Consider the following 15,551-nt stretch of genomic DNA (forward strand, 5'->3'; position numbering starts at 1 on the left):
ATTTCTGGGGTATGCCAGTGTTCCAGGGCACCAAAGGGTATCCATGGAAGGAGTAGCATGCAATTAAAACCTAGGCTGTCAAGCCAGGTGGTCTTGGCTTGGAATCTCAGCATTTCTGCTCATTCTGTAAGATCTCTGGGACTGTTCCTAATCTGTAATATGAGAATAAAACTAACATTGACCTCAAAGGTTATGTTGAGGCTCAGTAAAATGTACATGAAGCAGGGAGTATGTAGTAAATGTCCAACAGAGGGCAGCCATCACCATCGGGATGAGCTGGCTGAGTGATAGCAGTAGCATTTGCTATTTTCCACATCTCTGGGGCAACCAGGCCATGAATGGAATGAAGGTATTATCCCAGTGATTGTGCAATGACAAAATACATGAGATGAGTTCAGTAGGTATATGAGGGCAAATGCCTGTTATTTTATTAATGATGCCAATAAAAATTTACATCATACAAAACAGGCAAAAGATAATAAGATAAGGTATATTTTTATTCTACTCTCTACAATACCAGCCACCAGTTTCATAGAACTGACCTGAGAATTGAATGAGAAAATGTATTTAAATCCCTCAGTGCCTAGGGCATAACAACTGCACAAAAAAAAATAAACCTTTAGGGCCTCAGTCTTATAAGCCACTCTAAAAGGGTGGCTACATGTGGTTAGTGGCTACTATATTGAATAGCATAGTCTAAAAGAAGAAAAAACACATTGCTAACTCTCTAAATATGGTGATTCTCAAACCCAGCTTTATATGAAATCACCATGGGATATTAAGAAATATTAATGCATGTACCTGTGTTTATTAAAATTTACTGTGCACACAAATCATCTGGGTATCTTGTTAAAATGCAGACTGATTCAGTAGGTCTAGGGTGGGCAGATATTATTCATTTTATTAAAATATTTTATTGACTTTTAGAGTGAGAGGGAGAGAGAGAAACATTGATGTGAGAGCATAACATTGATTAGCTGCCCCTGCATACGCCCTTACCGGGCATCAAGCCCAAAACCTGGGCATGTGCCCTGAACATAATTTAACTAGCACTCTTGCAGTGCACAAGACAATGCCCAACAAACTGAGTTACACAGGACAGGGTAGAGATTCGGCATTTTTAATAAACTCCTGGATGCTGCTGCTGCTATTTCTGATCTATGGATCACATCCCAGACCATTTAAATTAGGTGACATGGGACTGGTGTCTGAGTACCCGCAGTTTATTAAAAGTTACTAGGAGATGCTTGACCTCAGTGGCTCAGTTGATTGAGCATTAGCCTGTGCACCAAAAGGTTGCTGGTTTGATTCTTGGAAAAGACAAAAAGGTTACCAGGAGAATATAATTTGCAGTCACTGCTATACTGCTACACACACACACACACACACACACACACACACACACACACACTATTGAAAATATTTTTAAAACATTTTTACAACAGTGTCCAACCCAAGCAAGGTGAAAGTCCCTTGGAAATAGAAACTCACCTACTTGTTAATCTTTATTCATTCCTGACAAATTGGAAAGAATGACTGTCTGGCAGTACTAATATTTAGGATGCCCTGGTATGACTGATTAATGGGCATGTTTTGTGACAGAATGTTGGAAGAACTTATAAGATGGTTTTAAAATGTGTACCTAGCAATGCTCACACACACTCATTAAGTAACCTCTCCCCAGCTGCTGTTATATCTCTGCAGTCTTGGAAACCATGTGCAATGATGGCTTTTCTCTTGGCTTGTAATTGTACTTATTCCACTACCTATGTTTTCCCCCTGTTGAACTGAAAGTAACACTGAACTGAATGGATGAATGGGCAGGTAGACAGGGCTTGTTTTAATATGGGCTTCAAATCTGGCAAGACTTCAAGTATTTGCAGCCAACAGCAGAAAGAAGAGGAGGAAAACCTTGTCAGCATTGAGTCAAGTATGTAGACTTGTTTTAACCCTTTAACGTCTCAATAATGTAGGATGACATGTGGACAAATAAATCTCTATTATCCTTTTGTATACTGTCAAAACTGTAAAAGGACAATATGTGGTTAAACATGAGAGACAGTCTCTCAGTAATTCTCAAATGAGGATGATTTTGCCCCACAATAGGCATTTGGTCCTGGAAAGATTCTGCTGGCATGTAGTTGATGGAATTGATGATTTGGCTAGACTTTCTACAGTGCACAGGACATCCTGCCACAGCAAGAAAGTACCCAGAACAGAATGTCAAGTCTGCCAAGGCTGAGAAACCCCAACTTAACTGGTCTGGAAGGGACTTCTGATTGAGAATACTTTTGATGGAAAAACAAAAACAAAACAAAAATCTAAAGCCTAGTGTCAGTATCAATCAAAGCATGACTCTGAGAGACAGAAAAAATGTGCAAGAAATTTGAGGTAGTCTGATCTGAGCATCAGAATGGGAATCTTGGCTCTACCCCTTAAGTTGAGTGATATTTAGCCTCTCAGAGCCTCAATGACGTAACCTTATAATGGGTATGGTGGTAATAATAATAGCAAACCCAGTTCTCTCATAGCATAGAGTAAGGCTCAAGTGTAATAAAGCATTTGAAAGCACTTTGAGCTGCAGGAAGCACTGTAGTTACAATGCTTATAAAGACAAAGCTTTGCACAACCAGTATTGCTCAGTGGTTAAGTTTCAACCCATAAATCAGTAGGTCACAGTTTGATTTCTGGTCAGGGCACATGCCCAGGTTCCCGGCTCGATCCCCAGTAGGGGACATGTGGGAGGCAGATGATCAATGTTTCTCTCTCTATGTTTCTATCTCTCTATTTCTCTCCCTTCCTCTCTCTCTCAAATCAATAAAAACATATTTTAACAAAATACAAGGAGTTGTGGAATTTGATACACTCAAATACAAAGATGGATATTTCTAACCTAGGGCTTAGAAGGGGGGCCAATTCTCTATTCTTTTCAGGTTCAGAGTGGTCAAGAGGGATTTTAGCTTAGAACGTCAGTGGGCATTTTATTGACTCAGGAAGGAAATTCCAGTCAAGAGCACTACATCTGAAGTGGACTGCAGTATCAAGAAGGATAAACAAAACAAAACCAACAACGGAGACCCTATTCTCCTGAATACCATCTGGATAGAAAGATGGAAAGTCAGAGATGCTTATCAGTCTTCATTTTCCAGGAGTCTTGGCTCTGATTTTAAAAGCCCCTTACTGCATGGTGCTCAGGTTTCTAAAAACTCTGATAACACAACCAGCACCCATCTGTGGAGGGAGAGGATCTTTCACCATCCCAGGTAGCCCAGCCTCCCAGGGAGCCTAGAGCTGGGGCTAAAATTAATTTCTCAGGCTCAGCTCACCTGTCACCTTCCTTCCCTTTCCCACCATTGCATTGTGTCAAGAAAGTAATCAGAGGTTTTATAAAGAACATTTGTCAGTGTCTGGATGCTGGCTTGGGGCTGATTCTCCTTTTATTTCCACCTCCTGTTTCTTAGCCTTTCTATTTCCAGGTTCAAAGAAAGAAGGTGCTTTTGTGTTCTATCTCTCAGAATTGATGGATATAAGATTCCAATGCTACAGAACCTTTTTCCATCTGGATCCTCCCCCAAGTAGTTTATAAATATTTCACAGTGGGATGTTTCAATAGAGCTACATAAAATCTCATCAATGCCCATGAGAAGATTCTGGAGTTGACCCATTCACCTTAACACACAGGGACCTGTGGAGAACATAGCTTCAGAATAAAAAAAACTTGGGTGAATATTCCATAGGAACCACCCAATATGTCTTTACTGTTTAAACATTTTCAAGAGGCAAATAGCACTGTTGAACTCCTCTTGGTGGTTTTTCTATTTATTACCCTCAATAAAATAGAATAGCTTAGATAAAGGAGAATGCAATACTTTTCTAGAAACTGTGTCCAGGAAGCTTTGTTCTTCAATCCCTGGATAGAGGGTGTATTTTGCTCTTCCGGTTTAATACAGATTAATTAAACATAATTAGATTGCTCTACCAATGCTTTCAATTTTGTTAATTTTAGTCTCACAGGAAAGCAGGCAGGAGAGAAAGTAAGGTACCCAAGTTCAAAGGTGAACCACTCCTAGGAAGGCTTGGAAGAGTGGAGTGTGAAACTAGAATGTTGCATCTTCCAATCCAGGCAACTGAATAAAGTGAGAGCTCCTTCAAATACTCAGTAATCTTTCAATTGCCCCATGGAAGTGCATTGCCAATGATGTCAGATTTGCTTAGACTTGTTACAAATAAGTCTTTTAGCACAGCTAAAAGAACTTCTCTTTTTAAAGGAGGATTTTCAACTCTGCATCTCAGAATAACTATGGATGTGTGGTTATTGGTACACACTTTTGTAATATGATGCTTTAAGTAAAGGAATAAACCTAAGATGTCACAAAAAGAATGTTACTCACTTCTAACAACAGTTTTCAAAATATCCCCCAGTTTGCTGTGGGGCAATAGTGGGAATCTATCTAGTTGAGATCAAGAGAATCTGGTCTTCTTTCTGTCCTTTGTTCACTCCGTGACCTTAGGAGAGACAGTTTCTCTCTCAGTCTCCTTTTAAATTTGAAAAGTCCTACCCAACTTAATAGTCAAAATAAAATAACATGTATAAGTGAATATATAGTAGTAGAAAATTGCTACCCAATGTTTGGAAATCCTCATAGCTAAATTTATTGAATATTGACTTATTTGACCCAGATTTATGTTAATTATTTTACAATTCATTCAACTCATTTAATCTTCACATTAATTGTGGAAAGTAAGTATTAATAATACTAAAATTTTATAGACTAGGAAACAACTATTCTGGAGGTTAAATAATGTCCCAAAGATTTGGAAATGGATCGCAAAATGGGAAAAATAAGCACTTACTTAGGGAACCAAAATAACAGAGTAAAAAATTAGAAGGTGTGGAGAAAGAATACAATATATTTTGAAAGCATTATGGTGATCATCAGAGAAAAATCAGACCTGTTAGATATTCTCACACTTAGGGTTTAGTGTTTTTGTATTCTGAATTATATGTGGAGAGAGGGACCAAATATTTCAGTGTTTAGGGCATCTCCAGGTCTTAATCCAGCCTGTTTTAGACTCCCAAGGAATAGCACCAGCATCCCAACTCCAGCCAGTTGCCTCCAAAGCCCATACTTATAACAACTATACTGCATCATGTCCTACAATAATACTTATTATTAGTCAATAACTATTACCAACAGCTACTAGTAATAATAGTTTTCAGTGTGAAGCAACATCATTAAATAAAGCTTTTTCTCTGTTTTGAAAACATAGGAAGCAACCTATAATTTGGAACTAAAGATACAAAGAGGTAGGCACACAGCAAGGGTCACTGGTCTCCTTATATGTCTGTGGCTTTAAAATTACCATCAAAGAGCCTTTTCATTGCTGGCAGCAAACTCATAGCTTGTATACTGGCTCAGGGCAAGTGGTTAATATCAATTTAGAAATCTTTGAAATTCCTAATAAAAACATAGCAATCCCTACAGCAGTACCGGCAGGGCCAATGATAACATGCATGGAGAGAGACCGATTTTTCCTATGAGCAAATAAACAGCTTTTAAGACCTCAAGCTATTTTGATTTCCCTGAAACCCCCACCCCATGGAGATTAAGCAAGAAGCATTTAAAAATCAGGTCTATTGGTGTCTAGTGAATTTGGATGATGATAAAAATTCAGAGTGGCTGTTAACACCTCTGGCTCTCTTCCAAAGCTCAAAGATAATCTCATAAGGTCATTTTTTGTGACTTAATTTCAGAAGTGCTAAATGTATGATAAGAGACTCCCAGCAAAGGCTGAGCTGGATACTGTATAGAGATTGAGAAGGTAGAAAAAAGGGCAGGTGGGGCTTTCTGCTCCAATAACTTGGGAGTTTTGTATGCTGTTTATAGATGCTCCCATAATTTTAAAATCAAACATAGGAAGACTGGTTATTGGGCAGGGGAGGGGGGGTGTGGAGAACCCAGCAGCACAGTAGCACAGTTACTCCTGATTGGCATTAAAAAAATAATGCTGAGTTAGGTGTGAAAACATAATCACAGTCTTTGGGTCATTCAAAGTTCTTGAGCCACAATTAATAGCTAAATAGCTCTTATATTTCCAAAAAAAAAAAAAAAAAAAATGTGCCTCTGGCTTTCTCATCTCTGTGCACATCTCACTATGAAGGAAGTGAGGGGATAAAAGCAAGGAACTTATGGGAGTTCAGAGTGCAAAAGTTTGACAGTCAGATATAGCATTGTGGCTACATTAATGGAAAGTTCAGAATTCTGTACTCTTCTCTTGCATCCACCAGGTAATAATACTATTGTGGAGCAAAGGCCCTTAGCCAAAGTATTTTCCTTTCCATTCCTGAAACATTTATTATCAGAGCTCTTTTCCTGGGAGAAGTGAGAGATGGGAGGGAAAATGAACGGATTATTTAAATGATCTCTTTTAAAGAAGGCAACCTTCCCTCCCACTGCCCTTGATTCAGCCATCTGGCTTTGGAGTTTGTTGGCAAATGCTCCTTGAGTATAAAATTTAAACAGATGATTAACCCCTCTCCCTCCCATACCAGAATGTTTGCTATTAAAACCCCTACTGGGACCAATCTCTGAATATCAAGGTAAGCTTAGTGTTAGTGAATAAAAAATTGGCAGTCAACCAAATGAATGAAATCCCATCCTTAGTTTTTCTCTGTTACCCTGACTTATTGTTCATCTATTCAAGTTTAGTAAACTTCCTTTCACAGTCTTTCTGCAATCTTTGGCCATGTGTACCTAACTGAATAGTACCACAAAGTCTCTGATCTCAAATTGACTATTTCATGATGATCAACAGAAGCTCATGATAAAGATGGTATACCTTCTCTAAGGCATTGCTCATCATTTGAAGTGCTCTGGAAATCCTAAAATAATTGTTTTGGTATGAGCCAGTTGGGTTGACAAACAGTTTTCAGTGCATAATTAGTAAGTCACCAGAAGCTCTCTACACTGGATCAAGTCCTAAAGAAATAGCTAATTTTCTCATACAAAAACCAGAAATGTACACTTAATATTTAGTGTTTTATGATTTAGTGATGGTCATGAAAAAATTACCATTTAAAAGAATGGGAGAGCAAAAGGGAGTACTGTCGTTGAGAGTAAAACATGTACCTGTGGGGTAATGTTCATTCACCGGCCAGTTGTCGACCTGAAGTGTGGCATTGCCTCCATTCCTGGTGAAGCGCACCACATGGTATTTACCATCATTTACTGGGGTTCTCTCTTCTTTGATGGAGATGTCAACTGTGCCGATATTGAAGACAACCCCAATTTTCCCCTGTTCCTATAAGAGAGAAACACAAAAGGCATAGTTGTTACCAACCACAAGGTTTTCTCTTTTTAAAGTTGATCCACCAACTAACAGTAAATGTGTGGGTACTCAAAGGGAGGTGTCAGCATGAAGTCAACAATCTCTCCATAGGCTTTCATCCTAAACATAAAACCAACAGCATCAAGCTACCCAAGTTGCTCTCACAGAGTGCACAGCGTAGGTTACATCATTTGATAGTCTTCAACAGATATCAAAGTTGGAACCACAGAACTACCTAATGACTGTGCAGTAGCACAACAAAGCTCACTTCTGTATAGTGAGTTAGGCCTGTTTTCTAGGAGATACTAATAAGACATTTGACTCTACAGCACCTCATGATTCAGATTGAGGATTAAAGAGTGAAAGTAAGCCTTGTACATTTTGGGTAATCAAGGCTATGAGAAGGGGTGCTGAATCACTAGAAATCAATGAAAGAGGAGCTATTATTATGGACCAACTCCTGAAGATACCTTTCTGTAGGTCTAAACAGAAAATGTGTCCTCAGTAGAGTCCAGGGACACTGAGCTGGAGTTTTTAGAGTCAAATGGTTGTCACCCTTCCCACACTTGTAGCCCTAGTCCTGAGGTTAATCCAAAGAGGAATGCGATATTCAGTACTAAAGCTTTATGTTACATAGCAGAAGATACCTCTGATACTAAAAAGACTTCTGTAGGTGAAAACACAATGAATTCCAAAAGGAAAACATTGTGGCAATAGAGGGGATGATTATGGTGCTGATGATGGTGGTGGTGAAGGTGCAGGTGGTGATATCATCCATCCCCTGAGAAGTGAAATATTGATAAGTAATAGTGTAATTAAAATTCTTACTGCTCTCCCCTGATAATTAGTTACAATCAAGTGTTAGGATGAGTATTCCACTGAGACAAAAAAATGAAAGTAACCTTAGTGACCAGAATCAGTCTCTCTCCCCATCTTGGAAAAGCATCAAGTCATGTAGGGCACCAGGGGGAATAGGCAAAAGGATAGTCTGAATTATTGGCTTATTGGCTATAGGTTGGACATTGACCGATAGTATAATTTTGTTGTAATTCCTATGTTCTACAAGACTGAGTCACAGTGTTTGTTCACATAGTCCCATATCCTCTGTTTCCTAATTAAAGAAGTAGAAGTCAAATAGGAGGAGAAAAAAAGGGAAGTGAGAGGGAGAAGGAAGAGGAGAAGGGGACAAGTAAAGAAGAAAGAGGAGGTTATAGGAAAAGACGTCTAGAATCCCTATGAACTAACATGTAAGAAAGATTTTGCTGAATCTCAGATTTAGTAATTTGGTTCATTCATTTGTTTATTCAATCATTCAATACATAAATGCAATGTTTATTAAGCATTTACTGTGTTTAAAGTTGATAAATTATGACTTCTGGTGAGATTTTAGGCACTGGTCTCTATAAAGTTAGTACGCTTCACTTATTTTTTTATTTTTTAAAGACAAGCTTTCCTCAACTTCCCAAGGTAAATGAACACACCTTTAGTAAATGAACACACCTTGGGCCCAACCAAGGGATCTTGATCCTAGAAAGTAGGAATCTAGGCTGATCAACCCAGGCTGCTTTCAGTAGGCAGAGATGCTGAGATACAGGGTGGACATCATTGCTTCTTTTGTACCCAGCATACAGCACGCAATGTAAAATTATGCCTGCAATTCCCAAGTTCTGTTCTCTGGGATAAGTGATTTGGGTGCCTGCCAAAGTAGTGACTCCATTCACGCGTGATTTCTTAAATCCTTGTTTGTTGTGACATTATGTTCTCAGTGTTGTTCTGTTTTATTTCCACCTCTTCATCTTCAGCACTAAAGTATCTAGCATTAAAATATGATGTATAGATTAACATATCTGATGATAGTTTATGTCCATAATTAATAACATTATGATCCACTTTATTCTTACTCCTTAATTCTCTAGGAATTCAGAAATGACAATATAACTTCTTTTGCTTTTTCTTTATTAAGCAATTAATGTTCTTTGCTAAGGTTGTGTGTGTGTGTGTGTGTACCTAGTCACCCTCATTCCAAAGCTATAGGAATCTGAGTCAGAATCTGTTTGGCAGAATAAATGGACTGGGGGAGTTAAGAAACCATGACTGCAGACACCATTATTCCTCTGCCCATCCCATACAAGTGGGCTGTTCATTGCATCACTGTTCTTCAATGAGAAGCCACTGTATAAATCCTGGATGGGTGGCAAGGATTGCTAGTGATTCAACTCACCTCTGAGTCACTAATTAATCTGTACGAGAACAGTTTGAGATTAAGAGAGGTGAGCTTTACTAGTAAACCAGCCCTCTGCAGCTTTTCAGCCACAGCAGTGGCCAAGCACAGTTCTGGCTCAGTGAATTGACTGATCAGGTAGATATATTCTTGTGAAGATTCTCTGCAAGATCCATAATAGTTTCAGGGAAAGGAAAGATTTAATCTCTGCCAGAGTAAATATTTGGTCCTTATCTGAGGCTCCACACATTTGCTGCCGCGATTGCTGTTTCAGAGAGATCTTCCTAATCCTGCTCACATGTGGCCAATGTCCACAGAGACCCCCAACCCAACATTTCATCATATTTCCTGTAGTGGTAAACATGGCTGTGCTAGACCTCGGATATGGTTTCTTCACTGGTATAAAATTTTATTACTTCAACCTCCTCGTCGTTTGTCATGGGACCACAGTGGCATTATACTCTGTGGCTAACTGCTTTGTCTCAGTTCATTATAAGCCTTGTGGCAAATACCCAGATAGTCACCAGGTTTGAATCCATCATGCTCAGCTGTCATGAAAATAAACTCTGATGGTCCATGTGTCCACAAAAGAGAAGATGTAAGAGTGAAAAATATTGGCTTTAGAGTCAACCCTGACTGACCTTGGGCAGGTTACTTAACTTTTCTGACCCATTTCTTGATACTATACTATACAGGCAGGATACCAGCTTTACACACTTCATAAGGCCATTATAAGATTGAGATGATATGATTAATATCTGAGCACTTTAAAAATAATTATATAAGATACAAACAGAAGACAAATGAGGTCAAAAGAAGAAACCATGCAATTGTTTGACCATATATGACACTGATTACTGCAGAAGTTAATTGCATCAGAAGAATAAACACGGGTTTTAGTACACCATGATTCCAACAATGCCAGGGGTTCTGAAAACTCTATGACCTTAGGCAGGTTTTTTAACTTATTTCTTATTTTCCTACTAAAAATGGGGTGTGTGTTGATATGTGTTGCACAGCAGGAATGGGTCAGTGGTTGAGCTTACACCTATAAACAAAGAGGTCATAGTTTGATTCCCAGCCAGGCCACATGCCCAGATTGTAGCCTCAATCCCCAGTAGGGGGCCATACAGGAGGCAGCTGATCAATGATTCTCGTCATTGATATTTCTATCTCCCTCTCCCTCTTTGAAAAAAAAAAAAGGGGGGGGGATGTAGTTGAAGGAAAAGACTACCTCTAAAGCTTTGTGAGGATTTTAGAAGAACACACAGGTATGAAACCATTACAGGTGGCTGTGCATACTTTGGGACCTCAATGAATGTCAGTCATAATTCCTCTTTCTTTCCCTCATTATTGAAGTTAACATAGTGGCAAGAGCTTTAGAACCATTGGGTTGGCCCCACTGAAAATTTTAGCAAATGGAACATTACAAAACAACATTTGAAAGGTTAGTTTCCTTTCACAATTTGGTAGTTGTTTTCTCTTCATATTCCTTGGTGACATTTATAAACCTCCCCAAGATAAGCAAAGTGTGGCTGCAAAAACAGCATGACTATAAATGATAATAACTGCACACCCATCACTATCAAAGTTGCTACCCAGCCAGTCACCTCAATCTATGCTTTTCTTCAATATTACAAAGACAGGTGGTAAATCAGAAGATATTGCTATAGAATGTTCAAGTGCATTCAGGAAAATAATAAATAAATAAATTAATTAATTACTTAAACTGCAGGGCACAATAAATATCTGTCTTTAAATAGCCAGTAAGTCATTCTTTTATCAATAATGACCATTTATGAGCCCACATGGTTTATCAAATGAGTCAGGTTCCAGTTTTCTGATCTTCCATCAGCTACATTACATTTCATGCTGTGGAGGTGATCCCAGAAATACTGCCAACACTAGGGTCACATTTCAGGAGCAAAAATACACAAGGGCCAAGAAAAATCCTCAGGAATAAATATCTCCCTCAAGGCAATTCTTTTCATTCACTGCTGAGTGCCCCCGGGGAAGGCAGAACGTACCTTCCACTATTTCAGAAAATTGCAACTGACAGAAACAGAACTGGGCCTCTCACATGTATGCCAGGGAGGTGTGCAAAGGAAGCAGTTCTCAATATCTTCTTTTCCTGGCTTCCCACAGAATCCAGGAGCTCAGTGTAAGGCAGTAATACAAGGAGAATGGCATATATGTGATCTCTCCAGAGTCCACATACCGCCAGGACTGCCATGCCCATTTCAGGGTCTGGGTCCTAGAATATAAAGTTACCAATGGCACTGTTTGCCATATTTTTCTAGTCCCCTCCCCTCCACCATTGCAGGTTAATAGTAATAGAGAACTGCTGTGTCCCTTTGTAATGTGTAGGGCCAAGAGACAAGTGTTGATCTATCTATTGGGGTCACTCCTAAGCCACACACTTAACTGCTGGTGTGAGACCCACCAAGAGTTCTCACCTTTTCTCTCAACCACTCCACTCAGCAAATTTTTGCTAGTGGCTTCTTTGTCAGCCTGGCTCACTGAGTGAGAATGGCAATGAGCCAACTAACAATACAATGGACATAGAATATGACTGAGAAACAAAGTTTGGTTGCTTGATGCCACCATTTTTTTTTTTTTTTTTTTTAGAATAAAAGCTTATTAGTTTTTAGAGTGAGAAGAAGAAAGAGGATGAGAGAGAGAGAGAGAGAGAGAGAGAGAGAGAGAGAGAGAGAGAGAGAGAGAAATATCCATGTGAGAGTGTAACATCCATTGGCTGCCTCCTGCATATTCCATACCCAGGAACCAGCTGCAAGCCCAGCAAATGCTCTGATGGGGACTTGAACTGGGAACCTTTTGGTGTAGGGACAATGCCTAACCAACTGAGCAACACTGGCCAGTATGGCTCCAAACATTTTAAGTTGTTTGTTGCTGAACATAACCCAAACTACCTTGATGGACAGAGTAGGTTCTTGGCAAATGTTTTTTAACAGAATAATTTTTTTTTGTTTTTGTTTATCAGTTTATGTTGTTCATTGTTTATTCTAGATGAGTGAGACCATGTGATACTAAAAATACACTTATAAGAACCATAAGCAATAATAGTTACGCTGAGAGGTAAAAGAATCAGTCTGAAAAAAAAAAAAAGAATCAGTCTGTAGTGAGTTTTTTTCTGGGCCAACAGTTGTTTTGAGTACCAATTTCAATGTCAAACAGTTCCTTATGTGTACATGTCAGCAATGATATTTCAGTTCTGGATGGTGGACAAATAGTGATAATGCAGTCCGACCCTCTCTGGTTTGGTCCTGGGCAACCTGCAGAGATGCACAGCTGCTGACTGCTAGTATGGCAAGGCATCCTCAGCATCTTCCATCTCTGGACTGTTTCTCTTCAGATTGTATATTTAAAGACAGAGAATGAGAGAATTGGTAATTCACCAACTAACGGAAGACACTTTATCTGTCTAACTTAATTGGGGCTTATCAAATATAGGAATTCTAGCTGTGTTTAGAAAGTGTTTTTTGAATTAATGGATAAATGAATCAATGAATACTGAATTTAAATGTGTGGGTATAATAGAAAAGAATGGCTAAATTTTGGCTAAGCAGGATATGAACACGATAGGATAAAGTAGGCAATCAGTTGCTTATATTCAGATTTTTTTCAATAAATTTTGGGCAAAACATATAGTCTCGTGCTTTATATATGCAGTCAGTAAAATACAAAGAAATTATGTACAATTTATTTGATTAATTAGATATTTTTGTCTGAGGAATAATTACAGTGATATTCTCTAGGATAAAACACTGCATTAGAACACCTTTGAGGCTCTTTTTGTGACTCTTAACTTCCCATGATAAGCATCGGTTCACTCTTTTTTTTTTATTGATTATGGTCTCACATAATTGTCCTTATTCCCCCATTCCCATCCCAAACCCCTTCCTAGATATGCCCCACCCCCATCCCCCATTGTCTATGGCCACTGGCTAGGCACACAAGTACTTTGGTTGATCTCTTCCCCTTACCCCCATCCTTCCTTACTTTCCCTCTGAGGTTTGAGAGTCTGATCGCTGCTTCTCTTTCTCTGGGTCTGTTTGTGTTGTTCATTATTTCCTCTAGATGTGTGAGATCATGTGATCCAAGAAATACCCTTGTAAGAACCTAAACTGCAACAAGCCATAATGGTTATGCTGAGAGGCAAATGAATCAGTCTGTAGTGAGTTCCTTTGTGGGCCAACATTTCTTTTGCGTCCCAATCACTCTTTCAATATTACTGTCTCATCTCCTTGTTCTAGAAACAGGACAACAGTTAGCTAAGAAGCACCAAGTGTACATTTTGGGTATGCAGAACTAAGCACTGTTAAAGGATTCAAAATATGTAAGAAATTAGGTCTCTCCCTAGAGAAGTCAGAGATGGAGAATCAGCCCATCAGGAATCATCCAGAGTGACAAGACTCCAGCTGTGAGCCTTGAAGAGAGTTTGGACTTTCACTGTCATCCATGACAAAGACCACGTCCCCTTCCATTGAAGGACTTAACTGTGGCTGTGACAGGAAGGACAGGGGAAGATAAATTGTTTGTCCTGGGTTCCAGAAACCATTAAGACTTATAATCTGAAGACCTGAGCCCAGTCAAAGCTCTGCCTCTCATTGTCCAGGTGATCTTGAGCAGGTCCCTCCTCTAGCTGAATCTCAAGCTATCCTTATGAACAATGAGAATAACAACACAAAGACAACAACAATAATACCTGTGTTAACTGGTAATTAAGAGAAATGAAGTGCTTTCAAAAGTAAAATATAGCAATGATGTTGATGATGGGGTGACATTAATGATCATAATGTATATGTTGGTGGGATAACTGGGTGAGAAATAGTAAGACAGATGATGGAGGAGTCAGGGGCTTTAGCGCATGACCTACAGAATACTTCTCTATTTGGAATTACTACTTCCCATTCAAATTTATCAACTCCAGATTGTCCCTAGAAAATTCACATGAAATTAATTCTGTTTTCCTAAATCTGCACAGGTCTCCATGACCTTTGCACCCGTCCAGCAAAATTGCATCCACCTCTCACCCTGGCTGCAGCTGTGCTTCACCTGGTGTTTTGCTGATATCTGTTTATGTGAGATCAATCAATTAAAGAGGATTAGATCCACAGTCTGAAATGCTAACAGAGGGCCAAGAGAGATAAGACTGATAAATAGCTCAAGACAGCTTCATCTCTAACTACAAGCAAGAGAAAAGAAAAAAAAAGAAAAAAAAGGAGAGAGAGAAAGCAGGGATGACAGCTTAGGACAACAGGAACTCTGACCTAAAGAGGGGAATCAAGGAAGGACAAGACAGCAGATGCAAGTAAATAAGATGCAAGTCTGAGCCAAGGCTCTAACAGCCACAGTCACAGGCTGGCATCCTGAGTCATCACGTCCTTCAAGGTCACTCTGAATATTCACTTCACTTCCCAGACCCCAATGTCACAATGCCTTGTTTGGTAGTCAAGTCTGACTACAGAGCAAAAATTAAAGTTCATTTTTATAGGAGCCCCAATGTTATGACAAGACCTGGAGCAGTCTCCTGGCAGGACTCAGGTGACAGCTGGCAGGGCAGGGCTGACTGAAACTCAGTGCAGACCAACTATCTTCCATAAATTCTTGCTTTTCCCTCAAATCTCCACAGCTGTGAGACAACCACCCGATGGCCTTCATAAAGAGACCATAAGCCCTGTGTGCACAGTAATAGCACTTGAATCCTCAAAATTGGGAAGTGCATTTTAAATCATCTAGCATTTTCCTAAAACCTCCTACATCTTATCTACATGCTTACCAAGTGTGATCCTGAGACCATCAGTGGCAGCAGCACCTGGGAAGGTGTTAGAAATGCAAATTCTTGAATCTTATGCCAGACTCTCTGCATCAGAAACTCTGGAGTGGGGTCCAGCAATCTGTATTCTCACATGCCCTCCAGGTGCTTGCTAAAGTCAGGGAACCATTTCCTTTTATCAATGTCTTGGTTCCACTAGTGCAG

The 15,551-nt window shown here is 39.4% G+C and overlaps 1 protein-coding gene across 37 annotated transcripts in view; it reads right to left on the bottom strand.

Annotated features, from left to right (window-relative positions):
• The window catches only part of NRXN3 (neurexin 3), a 1,392,989-nt gene that overhangs the window by 176,155 nt on the left and 1,201,283 nt on the right, over window positions 1-15,551 (bottom strand). For all 37 annotated transcript variants that reach the window (XR_014795650.1, XR_014795651.1, XM_084891153.1 and 34 more), the window contains one exon: window positions 7,131-7,302. Coding sequence is in view for 35 of the 37 variants with exons in the window: in XM_084891153.1 (XP_084747279.1) it covers window positions 7,131-7,302 (172 nt within the window). In the remaining 2 variants the exon portion in view is untranslated. The remainder of the gene's footprint in view (window positions 1-7,130; window positions 7,303-15,551) is intronic.

Source organism: Pipistrellus hanaki (assembly GCF_964339955.1).
Source record: "Pipistrellus hanaki genome assembly, chromosome: 1".
Lineage (NCBI taxonomy): Eukaryota > Metazoa > Chordata > Mammalia > Chiroptera > Vespertilionidae > Pipistrellus > Pipistrellus hanaki.